Source organism: Loxodonta africana, chromosome 3 (genome assembly GCF_030014295.1).
Source record: "Loxodonta africana isolate mLoxAfr1 chromosome 3, mLoxAfr1.hap2, whole genome shotgun sequence".
Lineage (NCBI taxonomy): Eukaryota > Metazoa > Chordata > Mammalia > Proboscidea > Elephantidae > Loxodonta > Loxodonta africana.
Window position 1 is genome coordinate 61,390,299 of NC_087344.1, and position 18,579 is coordinate 61,408,877.

An 18,579-nucleotide genomic window follows, 5' to 3' on the forward strand; every position below is an offset into this window, starting at 1 on the left:
GTTCCTTGAGAGCGGGGACAGGATTCTTTGTACATCATGCCCTATACAGGGCTGGGACGAGCAGCAAACACATCGCTGGACAAAGCGTAGGTGCAGAATAAATCTGTGGAGAAGGAACAGACGTTTCTGGCCGATGCTTACTGCTCTGTGTTACTAACGGAATGACCGATGGGCTTTGGTCTCCGAGTAACTGTCAGTACCACGCTGGCTGTCAGGCCGTAGGAGTGCCGGAATCTCACCGACGGCCGCCGCGTAGCCGAGTGACTCGGGCGGCTGCGGCGCCCACTGACAGTCGGGCCCCGAAAGAACGGCTGTCTTCGCTGTCAATCTCGGCCCCGACCAGCCCTGACGGCCGCCTCTCCTGGCTCGCCGGCTGGACCCCGACTGTCCCCTAGGAGCCCACGGGGGCTGCAGCCGGGCAGGGCGTGGGCCCGCAGCAGCAGCCAGGGGCAGCGCTGCGGCTCCCTCCCTCCCCGCGCCCGGCAGGGCGCCCCAGACTCCCTGCGGCCGCTGCCCGGGAACAATGAGGCGCCGGCTTCTTTAAGGGAGATACCACCGCGCCGGCGGGGCAGGGGACGGCGTCTTCCCAGATGATCGCACCCAGCTCCGCGCCGCAGCCGCCGCCTTGGCAGCGGCACCGCCCGCAAACATGGCTCAGTGACTCTGACAAAAGGTGCAGCCTCCCTCCCGGCGGGGCGGACGCCAGGGCTCCCTGCTCGGGCCGCGCCTCCTCGCGGGTCCGCGGGAGAACTCTGCAAGCCGCAAGCACCTTAGGCCGGCGCAGAAGAAGATGCACCAGGCGTTGCACCCCAGCGACCCCCGCACACCTGCCTGCAGTTCGGTAGGTCTGTAGGGGAACAGGGCGGGGAGGCAGGAGGCCGCGGCCCGGCACGCGATTCCTCAGCCTCGAATCTGCTACTGCAGACAGTTCCAGGGGCTGCGGGCCGTGCACAACCACAGCAGCGGGAGGGCGACCGAACCCCGGGCGTGAAGTGGGCTCCCCCTGCCGGGGCCCGGCCACCCCTGCGGAGAGCGGCGCAAGTGGTGCGTTCCGGAGTGCGCGCACCTCCCGCAACTCTGGCTCTTCAAAGGAACGGGAAAGAGGAGGAGGCCAGCGGAGCGCCCGGCGCGAGACCAATAGGAATAGCCCTCGGCTTCCCGGCTCGCGCTACGGAAAGCCGGAGGGGGGCGTGGCCGCGAGGCGTAAGGGGGTGTGTCCGCGCGCACCACGGGGGCGCGCGCCGGCCTCTGACTGGAGGCCGCGGCGGCGGAGGCGCGAGCTGCCCGATAATGGCGGCCTGCAGAGCCCGTGAGAGGGAGAAGCGGCAGCGGCTACCCTGAGGTAAATCTGGCCCTTCGGCGTGGCAGAGAAGCCTTGCTGCAGAGCCGAGGGTCCTGCATGTGCCCCTCTCCCCAGGAGACCTGTCATAGACCTGTCAGTGGAATCATCCTGGAGAAGGCCTCGCTCCTCCCAGGCCTTCGGCCCCGCGCCCTCAGGCCACCGGCCCCAGCTGCTGGTGGCCTCGTCCCCAGGCCCCGGCCTTCAGTACCCAGACCCAAGTGTGACGGTAGCTGCAGGACTGACTCCTCGGGACCAAGGGCCTTGGGAGGGTCCCCTCAGGGTTCCATCTGGTCGCAGCCGAGGAGGGGGGAGGGCCTGATACTTGGCCAATGAGCGGGGCCCTGAGCCTCCGCGTCGGGGAACACCTCTGCCCGGGACCAGCCCTTCCCGGTCACCCGCAGGTGTATGGCCTGGCCGGCCTGCGCCTGACCGTGGATCAGCCCGGCAGACGTGAGGGTCCAGGAAATGCCGTCGTGAGTCACTTAGTTTTGCACAGGATGTGTCGCAGTAGTGTGTTTTGATCCAGGATCTCAAAGGATTTCATAAACACTAACCCTCCCCCTTATTCAGGAAGGTGCCCTTTCGCATGGGACATGAGACTGCTTTAGAGATACGTGGTAAACTGATGATCCAGGTGGGGCAGGAAAGAATGCCAGCTGTGTAGTTCGGGCAGAGGGTTCTATGACAGAATCAAACAAACATTAGGAAATACAGTAGGAATTTGAAGGTGAGGTGCCCTGGAAGAGGAAGTGGGACTCAGAAGCAATCTCAGAAGCTTTCGTTTTCTTATTTTAAATCTCACCTATGAACTTGAAGTAGCTGTTCCCAACTTCTCGGGCTTTAGGGTCAGTAGCTTTATGTTCACCCCAGATTGTATATTGTAGGGGTTGTACAGCCTCAGGTTACTTTACTTGCCCATGGTGGAAATCTACAAATGAAAATCAGTGCCTGAAGCTCATTTAGAATCTTGAAATTCCTGGGGGGTGAGGAGGCACAGTTTTGACTTTCTTGACCCAACCCAATAGCATTTCTGTGTGGGGCCCTTGCTCCTGCGTTGAAATGATTTATCAAGTTGAACTGATAATGTAGGACAGTTTTTGTTGCCAAAAAATGGTCTAGAATTAAATAGCTATTGTAAAACAACAATAAAAAGATAGCTATATTCCAAGTAGCTTACTTTCTTTTAAAAGGGACATTCCTTTACACAAACTTTAATTTATTTTGCAAGAAATAAAGAAATAGCATAAGAAACAAAATATGAACATACATAGTTTGGCCATTTGTTTTTAAATGATAACAACTAAGCTTTTCAGTTCTATAAGCAGCCTGGTTCACTTTCAGCCCTTAAGCACAAGCCAGGAGTGTGTATTTCTAACAACAAGAGTATTTTTGTGTGTATATTTTTGTTTTTGTTACCTTTTCTGTGTGTCCTTAGCTTTATGGAGAAGCTGGGGTTTTGCTTGTTTGTTCATTTTTTTCATGGTTAGTAAATAAAAATGCTGACTTTTTTTGGTTTAACAGTGATGTTTTGTAGCAGTTCATATAAGAGGCATTATAGTGTAGTGGTTAAAATCATGGTCATCAAAGCCAGAGAGATAGCCTGGCTTCAAATCCCAGTTCCACTGGTTACTAGTTGTTTGACCTTGCGCAAGTTACTTAACCTCTCTGTACTTTAGTTTCGTCTTCTATAAAATGACTATAGTAGTACCTACCTCATAGAATTATTGTGAGGATTAAAGCAATTTAATATTATGAAGTGCTTGGAACAGTTCCTCATACATGATAAGTACTACATAAGTATGAACATTATTGTTATTATTATTGTTAAAATATTTGGGTTTGCCTAAGGTATAGCAAATATCTTTCAAGCACTGCAGGTGGTGGAGCAGATGATAACTAAATCATACATAAGAAAAAGCACAAGCCAGAAGTTATCCCTAATTTCAGCAGAACACTTTGTTGATTTTTCCAGAAACCTTGACCTTGAAGATGGTGAGTAGCCAGCCGAAGTACGATCTAATACGGGAGGTAGGCCGAGGTAGTTACGGTGTGGTGTATGAAGCAGTCATCAGGAAGACCTCTGCACGGGTAGCAGTGAAGAAAATTCGATGCCATGCACCTGAAAATGTTGAACTAGCTCTTCGTGAGTTCTGGGCACTAAGCAGTATCAAGAGCCAACATCCAAATGTGATTCACTTGGAGGAATGCATTCTACAAAAAGATGGGATGGTGCAGAAGATGTCCCATGGCTCTAATTCCTCGCTCTATTTACAGGTATGTGTGGTTGAATGGGAAAGAAGTGATCTAAACATAGCAGGGGTCAGCAAGAAGAGGAATGAAAGGGTCAGATGAACTTTTCTCTTTAAATGCAGGTGTTTATATAGTTAGGAATAAATAGGGGTCTGCCAAAAATTAAGTAGATGTTTGGTTTAAAATAAGGTTTTATTTAAACCTGTGATGCAAATACCTAAAAATAACATAAGCCACCTGTTAAGCCATGGTACATGCCGGTCTGCATGGGAATGGGGCAAGATGGGCACTAGGGAAGTGTTTAAGATGAGAATCTAATAAGTTTACTTCTTCAGAATCAATATTTTTTGGAACTACTGACAGAAGAAAAGGAAAATGTCCACAACTAATAGTACCCATAGGTAATTGGGCATCTCTTTTATACATCACTGGTTTGAACATAAGCCTTTGCCATTTTAGAGGGGTCATGTAGTTTCTTAACTATGCAATTCCAGTTAATTTTCATGAAGTATGTGGCTTACACCACAATGTTGTTAACAGTGCTAATAGCTTACATTTGAGTTCCTGCTCTGTTCCATGTGCTGTGCTGAGTGCTTTAAAGGCAGTTGCTCAGAACAGCCCTGTGAGGAAAGTACTATTATTGTCCTTATTATAAATGAAGAAACTGAGACTTAGAATAGATAATAAATGTGTCTAAAGTCACATAGCTAGCAAATGAGAGTTGACCCTAGGCCTATTTGACAGCTAAAGCTTGCGGTCTCTTAAACACTCAGGAGTAGTGCCTCCAAATTTTTCTTTTATAACTTAGGGGAAGCATTAACATTGGAAGACAGACAAGCTTTTTTTTTAAGTTGGCTTCTGCCATAGATCAAAATCTGTACTCCTTGAATAGAAAATATATGTAAGACATAGCTAGTTAAAGGCCAGAGCAAAATTTCTTAAACCAGTCATTCTTAGAAAAGACAACAACTTTCCTTGGAGTCTGTCTAAATTCATAATAAACCATCAGGATATAAAAGTTTGTTTATAAAACAGCCAAAGCTTTTGCACAAGGAGCAACAAAGAAAACAAGCACAGCTATCTGTAATTAGAAACTTGCAAGTTTTGTTGTATAGATGACATATTAATCTTGAGGACTTAATATTTCAGTTTAGCACTCTGCGCCCTGGTGTTTTCTCTCTTTAAGACAGTGAATATAAAACACAACTATTTAGCCTCTATTCATGTTATTGTTTACTTTTCTAAAACTGCTGATTACAACACAGTGCCATAAGTTACACTAATATCAGGAAATATTGGACATATTACCACATTCCCTCCTAAAAGTAGGTAGAACTTTGCTTTAAATCTTAGAGATAAGATGCCTAATCTCTTTTGGACTGGAAAAGCAAAGACATTTTAAACATATGACTTAGTCTTGACAGTATCCTTGAGTCTAGATCTAGTAACAATTATAGTAACTAGGCATTAGTTGGTCTTCCAAGGCTTTATAGATGTAAAGCACCACCAGACTTGATTTAGTGATTTTTAGATCTAAAGCACCTTTTTTTGTTAGTAAATCTCTCTTATCTGTTAAAGTCTGATAGACCTCTCCTTGACTTATGACACTTTTTGCTAGCTGTATACAAAACAAAAAACCAAACCCCTTGCCACTGAATTGATTCCAACTCATAGTGACCCCATGGACAGAGTAGAACTGCCCCATAGGGTTTCCAGGGAATGTCTAGTGGATTCAAACCGCCAACCTTTTCATTAGCAGCCGAGCTCTTAACCACTGCACCACGAGGGTGCCCCTTGTTAGCTGTATGGCCTTGGATAAATAACCCAACTTTTCCCAGTATATGTTTCTTCATATGTAAAATAGGAATAATAATTTCTACGTTCCATGAGAGTTGTCAAAATTGGGTATAATGCAGATACAATACTTGGCACCTAGTAAGCAGGTATTTATCAACACATTTATCAAGTGCCTTCTCTGTAAAGAAAACCAGTATTTACATCTAGTAAAAACAACATGGGGTCACTATGAGTCGGAATTGTACCCAACAACAAAGATAACAAAATAAATATGTAGGGTGACAACAGAGTTCAAATGAATGGGCTTCCCCATTCTCTATATAAATTTTAATTTTTCTCCAGATGTCTCTCCTTATTCTCAGTTGGAATCATTAAATCAGTTCCTAATTGCTAAAAGCCTCATCTAGGAGAAAATACAGAACAAATAATTAACAGAAGACACAACCCCAGGCATAGGAACTTTGTGGCCACTTTGTGTGCTTGTGTCATAAACGAGAAGTGCAGCATGGTATAGGAGCAGAAAACCATACATACAAAGGTCCTTGAGACAAAAAGCATGAAGTTTTCTAAGAATTAAAAGAAGATGGTAAAGCTGTAGTGTACAGGGAGAGTTGTTTTAAACAAGGCTGGTAAGGTTAGCAGGGGTCAGAGTACACAGAGTCATGTAGTCCATTTTAAAGAACTTGGTCTATATCCTAAGAGAACAGAGAAGCCACTGAAGAACTTTAGGTAAGAGAACCAATGACTAACATGTTCTTTACACGTGAAAATAAATAGATTGGACACTCCATTTGTGCATTTCTCAACCAGAAGCTGGGAAGTATAGCCCATGGTCTGTTTTTGTATGGCCTGGATGCTAAAAATGCTTTTGACATTTTGAAAGCGTTATAAAAACTAAAAAAGAAGAGAAAATATGAGACAGAGACCTTACGTGGCCTACAAAGCCTAAAATATTTACTGTCTGACCCTACTCTAAACCATTCTTTAAATGCTGGGACTCTGCACGCTCAGCGTTACTGAGGAAGTGTGCTTTCGCAAGTAAAGACAGAAGAGAAGTGAAGAAAGAGAGAAGGTGCTGGTTTTTAATCTCAGCACACGTAGTAAGAGTGCACCTTGTAAATAATTGTGTTACCTGTACGTTTCCTATTCTTTCATTTTTTTGTCTCACCAGCAAACATATGCAACAAGGAAAATGCATGTAAAAGAAACATCTGCAGACCATTGTAATTACTGCAGTGGCAGGAGAGGAATGGCATGGAGGGGTGTTTTTGCTTCTGCCCTGCTCAAGTGACAGTGGGTTTAAACATAAAATTAGTAGTTCATTCACTCTTCAACCACTCTTCCGCTTCCCTTGCAAGTTTTATTCAACCCGTAGACTGGAAAAGGACTACTAAAGGACACCATACAACAAATTCTTTCAAACCACTGTATGCCTGTATTTTAGAGTAGTAGTTCATGTTCAGTGAAATAATATTCTTGAATTTCAGATGATAGGATAGTTATAATTAAATAAAATGATTTAGTCTAGGTTTTCAGCTTATGTCAAAGAAGAGCTGTACAAGCAAATACTTCAGTTTTTATAACAAGATGCAAATTTGATTTTTATAAATTGGTTTTAAAAACCCATCCAGTGATAAAGATTAAAAAAAAAAAAACCCGTTGCCGTCAAGTCAGTTCCGACTCACAGCAACCTTGTAGGACAGAGTGGCTGGCGAGTTCCAACTGCTCACCTTTTGGTTAGCAGCCGAGCTCTTAATCACTGCACCACCATAGCCAACATCATTTGCATTCTCCCTGTAGAAGTTTGTGAAGTGATAGTGTCAGTCTTTATTTTAGCAGTGACTGCAGGAGCACTTTATTTCTGCAACAACTAGTTGGTCTTTGATCATTTTTCTCTTGATTTTACAGATTATATTGATAGTGTATGTTCAGTGAGCAAGAAGTATATTTCAGATAGTTTCTTCTAATAGAATTTCCTAATAGAGGTTTATACCCTAGCTGGCACGCTCCCAAGTCTCGCTGCTGAAACTTTGGTCTTCTCATGAAGCTATTAGCTAGGTGAGCAGAGTTCAGCTCCATTGACATGTGAAAAAAATGTGTGACCAGCCGGATACTCTTCAAAATAAGGCTATGTAAAAATAAGTTTTTACTTGGCTTCAAGATTTGGTGTGTATTCATTAGGGACAAAGTAACAGTTCGAAATGCCCAGCCCAAACATGAAAGCACTGCCCAAATCGGATATTCGTGGCATTTCCATATAAAATCGGAGACTGACTTTACCTTTATTTTTATACTATAACTGAGTTGTATTATCTATGCAGATGATTGTAAACTTTTTCTTTTCCTTGTTATAGCTTGTAGAGACTTCATTAAAAGGAGAAATTGCCTTTGATCCCAGAAGCGCCTATTACTTGTGGTTTGTGATGGATTTTTGTGACGGAGGAGATATGAATGAGTATCTGTTGTCCAGGAAACCTAATCGTAAAACTAACACCAGCTTCATGCTTCAGCTGAGCAGTGCCCTGGCTTTCCTGCATAAGAACCAGATCATCCATCGAGATCTCAAGCCTGACAACATCCTGATTTCTCAAAGCAGGTTGGATACCAGTGACTTGGAACCCACACTGAAAGTGGCTGATTTTGGTTTAAGTAAAGTTTGTTCAGCCTCTGGGCAGAACCCAGAAGAACCTGTCAGTGTAAACAAGTGTTTCCTCTCCACAGCCTGTGGAACAGATTTCTACATGGCTCCCGAAGTGTGGGAGGGACATTACACAGCGAAAGCTGACATCTTTGCTCTGGGGATTATCATCTGGGCAATGCTGGAAAGGATCACTTTCATAGACACGGAGACAAAGAAGGAACTCTTGGGGAGTTATGTAAAACAAGGAACTGAGATTGTGCCGGTAGGGGAGGCGCTTCTGGAAAATCCCAAAATGGAACTTCTCATTCCTGTGAAGAAGAAGTCTATGAATGGGCGAATGAAACAATTGATTAAAGAAATGCTGGCTGCAAACCCTCAGGATCGTCCAGATGCTTTTGAACTAGAACTCCGATTAGTACAAATTGCGTTTAAAGACAGCAGCTGGGAAACGTGACACATATGTTGTTTGCCGATCCCTGGGATGACGTGCTGCTTCTGTTTTAACAGTGATGCAACATTATGTGGCTGAAAAAGAATATAGAAAGCTAAACGCCTTCGAAGGGTTTAGATTTTACTGTGGGGTGTTTTTTTTCCCTCATTTTTCTTAAGTCCAAGTTGGCCATTTTGTTAGTATGTTTTAAATGTGTATTACCAATGTGAGTGTAAATTTTTTAAAATGATCATTGGTAGAAGTTTGGCAGGAAAATTCTCTAAGAGCCAAGAAAAGGAGAGAGTCCAGTTTTCTGGAAATCTGTCTCTTCAGTATTTTAGACATTCCTTGTCAGTCAGTATTAGGCATTTCCATGGAAGTAGAGGTGTGCATGCTGGTAATGCAACCTTTGAAGCTTTGTAAAGGAAACATATGTGTATATATTTATGTATATGTGAGTATGTGAATGTGTGCATTTTGCATTCCATAGGAAGAAAATGCCACTTCTGTTTAAGTTATTTGATGTAGGTTTGGGTTTTTGAGATTTGCTGGTGAAATCAGTGATGGAAAATAAAAGAACCTTCCCTCATCTTCCTACCCTGTTCCTCCCTCTAATGAAATCAAAAAAAATTTTTTTTTTTTAATTTTTGTAATATTATTCAGCATTTTTTTTTTAAGGCATCATTTCGGAGGGTCTGAAATTACTAAACATAAAAGAAACGAAGTCATCCAAAGCTGCTGAAGTATGTTTGAGCTTTCCAGCGCCCTGTAGCTGCAGGAGTTGAATTAGTTATGCAGTCACATGGTAACAGGTTGGCAAGGACATTAATGATTCAGTCATACCTTCTTCAGGTAACCAAGCATTCAATTAACCAGTTAAACCACTGCATTGGAACACGTCAGCACTTGAGTATCTACAGTCTGATATAAATCCGAACACAGGATTCGTCTGTTCCTGAAAACTTTGCTGTATATGAACTCTAATACTCGATATGTTAATTTTGGGTTTCAAGACTTTGTCTAAGCTTCAGCATAAAGTTGAAAAAACCAAATGAGCTCTACTCTCACATCGCCTGCCCTGACATGGTCTCTCATTTAATCACTGGATTTCCTTTCATTTTGGCACTGACACTGTTTTCTCTTGTCTAATTTGAGACAGTAATGATAGTGATATGGTTGTCTTAAATGTTGCTCACCTTTTTCTAAAGTGGGAGATGATACTTACTCTGGCAAATGGATAGAATATTGTAGCATCAACTATGTCTTTCAAATAGAAAAATTATCAATTGTATGCAATCACTTGGTATGGTCTGTGTCAAAAGCCAACAGACTATTATTGTTCTTGAAGTTAGTTTTCATTTTAATCCTGTATAGTTGTCTCCAATTTGTTTTTCTGTAAATTCAGATACTTAAAAAACTAAGGAAAAAAAATCCTTTCCTAAAACAGAACATTAGCCTTTAAGATTAGATAGACTTTAAGGCCATTGTATCTAGGTTAATCTTTATAAAGCACCAGAATCTTTGGTCAAAAGTCAAACAAAATATTTAGCTATAAACCGTTAACCCATTGCCGTCAAGTGGATTCTGACTCTATGCCACCAGGGTTTCCAATTTAGCTATAAGAATATTGAAAAATCATTAATAGTTTCCATAGTCTCCTGAGCCTTTGAAAACTTCCACAACTTTTGGAATATTGCTATCGTAATTTTTTCTTCATTTAAAATGTCTTCAAAAGATAACCCAAAAAATTGGAGTACCTAAAATTCCTGGACTATGTGTTACTTGGTCTGGAAGTTTAAAATTTGGACTGAAAGTTTTTATTAAAGCCTCTTAAGATAAAAAAAAAAAATCATATACCTTCAGCATCACTTTCAAGCTAATAAATGTAAGAATTCTTTTGGAAATTAGAGGTGAAATACACTGGAACCTTGTGGAAATGTGACCCTCTGGATCACCAAATTAGTGTAACAGATCTGTCCGAGGGGATTTAGTTACTGGAAATAAGAAAAGGCATCATTATGATGTGACCTCATCAACAAATACAGCACTTAAACAGAGATTCATAGGTGATGTCATTTGCCCTTTGAATATGTGTGCTTGGAGTCAGTCTCCTAAGTACATAGCTTTTGGACCTGCTGCATTTAACACAGTGATCATTTATTTTGAAAGATTTTACCTGTAAAGTAGAATTCTTTCTCATGGGCAAGAATGGTATCGTGATCAGTCTCATGGAATTTTTTGCAAGTCCTTATAATCTAAAATAGCCTATGATACCAAGCAAAATGATAATAAGTTATTTGTCTTCGTTCTTTGAATTGAAAGTATTTATTAAGTACCTACTGTGTGCTCAGCACTAGATGTCAGTTGATCAAATGACACTTAAAAATTAGCATTTACTTTAAACCTTAAACCAAAAATATCCCCTGAAGTCCTCTTAAAACCCAACAGTAGTTTAGCTTAGCTAGTGAAAAATGTCTGCCTTGAGCACTATGCTCTTTTAGGAATTATCTATATGGGATCAAATTGACAACAGCAACTTGAAAACTTAGGTAGGAACCTTAGGTGGCAGTGAGTTTATGTTAATGAGGGAGGAACAACTCAGAAAGGGAGGATGAGAAGGGTTGCACAACTCGAAGAATGTAATCAATGTCACTAAATTGTACATGTAGAAATTGGAATTAGTGTATATTTTGCTGTGTATATTCTCAACAACAACAGCAAAATAAAATTTAGGAAAAAAATTGGCATTTAGCTAGAGGCCAGGAATAAGAAGTAAAAGAAATCAGTGATACTCGGAAATTCCTGGATATTTGCCAGAGGAAAAAAGAAAGCAAGAATTTGGTGCCTTGCCCGTAATAGGTACTCAATAAACAATTATTCCTCATAGTAGAGTCTGTTGCCATGATTAATAGTGTTTTATTAAATTTGTCTTAATTTTAAAAAGACCAAATACTTCAAATGAGCTTATAGGCAGCTGTGGCCAGTTAAACTATGGGGTTGTACAGTTAGTTCCTAGAATGTTATTTTGCACTAGTTGTCATTTAGAAAGATGGGGTTCCCGTAGATTTTTGGTGCTAAGGAATACTTTGTCATTATGATGAAGTAAGTGTTTTGTGTAAGAGAAATAGCACACTGAATAGTTCTTTCTGCTGGTCTGTTTCTTTGTTGTTGTTGTTGTTTTTAATTGTAAAATATTTTATCAATCAAACTATTGTAGCAGCTACAAAAGAATTCACCAGCATGACAAAATGGTCAAAAAATAAGTCATCAGCACTTCAAAAATGAAAGCAACTTTTGAAATTTTCTTTTAAAATTGTCAAATATATTTTATGAAGAATTTATAAGAGGGGGAAATGATTGTAATTTATTGTTCATGACAGTTTTTTTTTTTTTTTTTCTTAAATAAAGTGAGTTTCAACAAAAAAAATCCTGAAAATTCTACATTGCTGCTTTGGTGGCTCTATGAGTCATTCTGTAGTGCTTTACTTCATGATCATAAAATAGAGGGAAGAAAATTTGAAACAATGCTACTTTCTATCTGAAATAGCAAAACTTGCTGAGGAAAAGATGATTGAATTATAGGAATTTCAGCATTTCAAGTTCTCTAAAATTTTAATGCTCACTCTCCTGTTGTATTTATCAGAAGAACTTGTATTGCTGGAAATAAATGATTTTTGCCATTTATTTTCCTATCGGATTAAGCTGAGAATGCATCCAGGGCTCAGAATGATGAATAATAAACGTACTAGGATGCAATCTTTTGATTTGTAGCTTGAGACCATGGTTTTCTATAAAAAGTCAGTTGGCCCACTTTTGTAGGCTTTATCATGTGTGCCTTCTCCAGAATAATCGAAGTGCTAGGAATACAGCGCACTTAGCAATTGAAGGGCACAGCAGATGGAAACAGTGGGAAATGGCATTAACTCGACAAGTGATCCAGTGACCAGAGCATGAAAGCAGCCACCAAGAATTGTGGCTTTTTCTGACTTGGTCACCTTCTGGCATAAACCTTTGTAGACAGGTAAACTTTGCTTTCGATTTAGATGTTAATTTAAAAAAATCTAATCTTAAAACTGTAAATATTTGTATTTTCTAGCATTTTGAGAGGCCAAAGGGCCTTCCTGTGGTTTTTACGTAATTTTTCCGTGAGTTTTACTAAAAATAGGGGCTGATTTCTTGATGAGGAGATTAATGGTAATAAAATCAGTTACTAAGGTAATGGTAATGGTTTTATCCTAGTGCTGGGTTTTGTTTTTGTTTTTATTGTTATAAAACTAGCACTGGGCTGTAGTGCCTAATCTCTTACTCCAGATGGAGTTTCCTCCCACAACAAAGCTTTATCTTTCCCACTGAAGTAATAACCCTTGGTTGTTTTGGTCTTTTCTTTAAATTCAAATGTTGCTCTTTTGGTCAACCAATCATCACTGTCCTCTAAAGTGCAGTGTAATGACAGACAGTTGGTTTGTGGTTAGATAATAACTCCTACTTGAGAAACCTATAGCAGCCACACCTCTGGAGGGCAAAGTGTGTCTTAAAGGCAGTACTTTCCCCTTTGCGATGATTTTTCATTGGTTCCGGGGCAATTTTTAAAGAAAGGGATCTGGGCTTTTGATTTCACTCTTTCATTTCCTGTTCAGCCCTGGTATTTCAACCTTAGCTTCTTCTGGGCAGAAATTAAGCAACTGGTTGTTACAGAAGGTCTCCTGGTCTAGAGGAAAAAGCAAGGCTTTGGCGTAGCAGATCTGATGCTAAATATAAGCTTTTGAAAATACCTACATAATTAATATATGGCAGTGGGCAAGCCACTTCACCACTCCTGAGCCTCAGTTTCCATATCTCAAATGGAGATGATGATATTTATATTTCAGGGTTTTGTAAAGGTCAGAGATAAACACAAAATGCCTAGCATAGTGCCTGATACATCAAGTTCTCATATGATAAAAAAAAAAATGATAGCCATTGTTATTTTTTATATTCTGATTTTGATGATATGTTGAATGAATGAACGGATTCCCTATAAGCCAGTCTTCTGTTGTAGCTTTGATTCTTTTCCCCTTGGGAGAATCTGAAAAAAGCACTATATCCTTTCCTTGGGGAAAATGTATGAACTCATATAAAAAATGTTTGCCTATAATTTCGGGGGATTTATCCATCTCAGAAGCCCGCATAGACCCGAAGCGAAGGACCCTGAGCTACAGGCTCCACTAAGTGCCTCTGCTTAAGCTCCTAAGTCAAAAGTAGGCCAGGCATGAGAAGAATTCTGAGGTATTTGTTTTGTTTCTTTGTCTGGGTGCTGCTTAGATGAGTGTGTTCACTTTGTGAAAACTCATCAGGCAGTGCCCTTAAAATTTCTGCACTTCTCTCTAGGTATGTTATACTTCAACAAAAATTTTTTTCAAAATTTATGTGCATTGGGCCAAGAGATTATCACGACAGGTGTTGTCAGAAGCGGAGGGAAAGGACACAGACCTTTTATCTTTCCATACTAGCTGTGTGACTCCCAAGTTCCTAACCGTTCAGATCCACAGTTTCCCGCATGTATAAAATAGAGATAATACCTGACTCAGAGCACTGTGAAGCTGAAATGAGATGAGGCATCTAGAAACGCTTGGCGCACACAATAAATGTTACTGCTTCCCATTGCCTTTGGCGAGCTCGTTGGGAATGACTCTGAGTTGCTTTTACTGCTGATTTGCACCCCAGGTAGATAGCAGGTTTGTTTGTTTCTTTTCTTATTTAACTTAGCTTATATATTTTTCCAACACTTATTTGAGAAATAGCTTCTATTCCATTACTATAATGTTCTGCCTGGCTCCTTGCCCCTGAAGCCCTACACAGACATAGTTCTTAACCAAAGATCTCCATAGCCCGAGCTTCTTTCCTCTTTCTGTTTGCTGCTAATGACATGACTGATAGTAATTCAGGATGTCTACCGTCTCTCTGACATAGACTACCATTGCCTGGACACTAGCAGAGTACTAATGAGTGTCAGATACTAGAATGATGTGCCTTTCTTTGGCCATTTTTCCTAGCTTTGGGTAGAAGGCAGGGAAAGTGTTTACCAGTGTGATTGGAGAGCTAACAGTTGAAACATAGCTGCGAGGGAGAGGAGGAAGAGCTGGGCAGCAATGGTTAAAACTCTGATGACAAGAATTAGGTTCCCGTGGTTCTCAACCTCAGCTGCACATTAGAATTTTAACCTGGGGAGCTTTTTTCAAAAAACAACTGATGACTTCTGCTTCTGGCTATTATGGAATAATGAAGTTTCCCTTCTGGCCTTAAACAACGAAAATACCAGACAAAATATATGAAGCAATGTGTACAGACGTTGAACAACTAGCGACAAAGAAGAGAAGGGAATCAAGTAAGATGAGCCCTAGGGTTGCCCCAGCTCACTGCCTGGAGAAGAAAGGGGTACCTAAGCAGCAGCCAGCAATCTCCCTGAGTTGAGAAGACAGAGTTCAGAGTTCAGGGAGGCCGTGCCAGCTAGAACTTGTGGGGCAGAGTATCTGACAGAGAGAAAGTGCTAAACAAAGAGCTCTGGACATTTGCAGAGTTTTCTCCAAGTCATCGGCTAAGTGCTGATCAGTACATGCTTGTGAGAAAACTACCTGAGACCGGGAAAAACCACCTGAAAATCTCAGGCAGGGTAATTCTCAGGGTTCACACAGGGCCAGGAATAGTTAACATTCCTACTAGCCAGAGTAGAAACACCAAGTAATATATAGGGCATCAAGTAGAGTTCTCAGAACGGTGTTGTTCCAGTTGTTTTTAGCTGCTGTTGAGTGGGCCCCCAACTAATGATGACCCATGTGTAATGGGATCAGACCATTGTGATCTGCAGGGTTTTCATTGGCTGATTATCAGAAGTAGGTCACTAGGCCTTTCTTCCTAGTCTGTCTGAGTCTGGAAGCTCCACTGAAACCTATTCAGCATCCCAGCAACATGCAAGCCTCCACTGACAGAGGAGTGATAGCTGCACTTGAGGTGCATTGGCTGGGAATCAAACCCAGGTCTCCTGAATGGAAGGCAAGAATTCTACCACTAGACCACCACTGTCTTCATTGTTCCAGTAATGAGGCCAAATTATCCCTAGACTAAAGGCTATTCTGGACCTGCCTAACAAAGCTTAAAAGACTTATTATTATTATTTTTTTTAATTGTGCTTTAGGTGAAAGTTTACAGTTCAAGTTAGTTTCTCATACAAAAATTTATACTCACATTGTTATGTGAGTCCCTGGAGAAGGAAATCAAGCTTGGTAAAGGCAAGGGTCAGTAAAAACGGGAAGGACCCTCAATGAGAGGGATTGACACAGTGGCTGCAACAATGGGCTCAAGCATAACAAGGATCATGAGGATGGTGCAGGACCAGGCAGTGTTTCACTCTGCTGTACATGAGTCGGAAGCAACTCGATGTCATCGATGTCACCTAATGACAACAACAACATGCAGTTGTCAAAACTCAAAGAACTATACACAAAGAGGAATAATTTTATTATATTAATTTTTTTAATTTACAAAAAAAATTTTTACATGTTAAACATACACCTATCATACAATCCAGCCATTCTACTACTAAGTATTTGCCCAAGAGAAATGAAAGCATAGGAATATACAGAACTTATACAGGAATGTTCATAGCAGATTTATTTGTAATATTGCCAAACAGAAACAGGATACAGCCCAAATGTCCATCAACAGGTGAATGGCTAAACGATGTTATATCCATACGATGGAATACAACTCAACAATAAAAAAGAACGAACTATTGATAAATGCATGTATGTGGGCGAATCTCTGATGACATTGTGAAAGAAACCAAATGGAAGGGGGGAAAAGTATAGACTAGATAGTTCCATTACTATAAAATTCTAGAACTAATGTAACAGAAAGTAGATCAGTGGTTGCCTGGGATGGGGTGGGGTAGAGGGTAGAGGGATGAATTAAAAGGAGCATGAATGAATTTTCTGGGAAGATGGGTAGCTTCATGATCTTGATTGTGATGATTTCGTGGGTTTTGTTCAGATATCAGAACTCATCAAATCGTATACTTTAAATATGTGCATTTGATTTTATATCAATCATACCTCAATTATTCTTCAGTATACCTAAACAACTTGGTGACCAGGTTCCATCTCGTTCTATTTAAGTGATAATTTCAGTAGGTGAAACCCTCATGTCAATATATTTTAAAAGCTCCCCAAATGAGTCTAATGCAAAACCCGTGTAAAATATTGCAGTAGGAACACCACTGATCAGACTGAGGGATAGGTGGAATAGGTCAAAGGGTAGCATCATTTGAATTTGATCACCTCCTACCAACCAGCAGCTCAGACCACTTTTCAGCACCCCATCCCAACTCAGGACCCTATCTTCCCCTTGAGACTCCTTCCAACTTCTGTCAGAGCTTAACTGTGTTTCTGAGAAGCAGAAAGAAGAAGTAAACACATTAAATCACTATCAGGTATTTTACTCTAGGGAAGAACTTCTTAGCCTGGAATCTCAAGAGAGACTCCAGGGGGTCAGTGGACCCACTAAAATCATAGGAAAAATTACATGTGTATATGCATTTTTACCTGGAGGGGAGTCACAACTTTTAGCAGAATTCTTAAAGAGGTTCAGAGACTGTCGTTGTTGTTAGGTGCCATCGAGTTGGTGCCGATTCACAGCAACCCTACGTACAACAGAACAAAACACTGCCCAGTCCTGTTCCATCCTCAAATCGTTGTTATGTTTGAGCCCATTGTTGCAGCCACTGTGTCAATCCACCTCACTGAGGGTCTTCATCTTTTTGTCTTACCCCCTCCTTTACCAAACATAATTTCCTTCTCCAGGGACTGATCCCCCTTGATAACATGTCCAAAGTATGTGAGACAAAGTCTCACCATCCTTGCTTCCGAGGAGTATTCTGGCTGTACTTCTTCCAGGACAGATTTGTTCGTTCTTCTGGCAGTCCATGGTATATTCAGTATTCTTCACCAATACCACAGTTCAAAGCCATTCAATTCTTCTGTTGTGTTCCTTATTCATTGCCCAGCTTTCGCATGCCTAGGGTTAGGTGCACCTTAGTCTTCAAGGTGACATCTTTGCTTTTCAATACTTGACAAAGGTCTTCTGCAACAGATTTGCCCAATGCAATGCGTCTTTTGATTTCTTGACTGCTGCTTCCATGGATATTGATTGTAGAGCCAAGTAAAATGGAACCCTTGACAACTTCAATTTTTCTCCATTCATCATGATGATACTGGTCCAGTTGTGAGGATTTTTGTTTTCTTTATGTTGAGGTGTAATCCATACTGAAGGTTGTGGCCTTTGATCTTCATCAGTAAGTGCTTCAAGTCCTCTTTGCTTTCAGCAACGAAGGTTGTATCATCTGCATAATGAGGTTGTTAATGAGATTTCCTCCAATCCTGATGCCCCATTCTTCTTCATATAGTCCAGCTTCTTGGATTATTTGTTCAGCATACAGATTGAATAAGTATGGTGAAAGTATACAACCATGACACACACCTTTCCTGACTTTAAACCATGCAGTATCATTCTGTTTGAATGACTGCCTCTTGATCCAAGAGACTAAGAACTACTCTTGTTGGAGCATAAGGAACCATCGCATGAGAACTCTGGGCACAAGGTAAATGGGGTGGGTATTGAAAAGAAAAGAATGAACACATAAGGAATTGGAAAGCTAAATCACAGATGAGCCCAGAGCAGGCTGGAGTTGATTGGTTCTCTCTCGGGAGAAAACCATTCTTGTCTAGGTCTACGTGTCCAAACATAACTACCTGCCGGAACTATGGACCTTCTCTAACTGGCTCCCAAATTAACCAGCGTGTTCTAGAGTCTTGTCTTGGGCCCTGACTTTTCCAGTTTAGCAAACAGAGTTTTCTGAAGCTACTGAGAGATCTGGTGTGCCTTCAACCCCTCTGCTCTCATCATACCAATACCACTGGATTAGAGAGAATATTTAGTTCTGGTCTTTCCTGATGAACATCAGTGCCCATGGAATAAAACGTAGGGAAGAATGAATTCTTCGGGGTTAAATTACATTTATCTAGGCCTACCTTTCAGCCTAGGCCCAGTCCTTAGAGGAGAAATTTCCTGATCTCAGAATTTCTTTTA

General features: G+C 41.2%; 1 protein-coding gene across 2 annotated transcripts; it reads left to right on the forward strand.

Moving 5' to 3' along the window:
* The first annotated feature begins 726 nt into the window (after positions 1-726).
* Positions 727-10,336, forward strand: PDIK1L (PDLIM1 interacting kinase 1 like). 2 transcript variants are annotated; one of them, XM_023554385.2, is made up of 3 exons: positions 727-841; positions 3,315-3,616; positions 7,744-10,336. In XM_023554385.2, exons 2-3 carry the CDS (start codon positions 3,332-3,334, stop codon positions 8,482-8,484), a joined length of 1,026 nt encoding a protein of 341 aa, XP_023410153.1. In that variant the 5' UTR covers positions 727-841; positions 3,315-3,331; the 3' UTR covers positions 8,485-10,336. The 2 variants fall into 2 exon arrangements, with proteins under 2 accessions (XP_023410153.1, XP_003415456.1); XM_003415408.4 differs by lacking the exon at positions 727-841 and adding an exon at positions 1,212-1,342.
* The last annotated feature ends 8,243 nt before the right edge of the window (positions 10,337-18,579 follow it).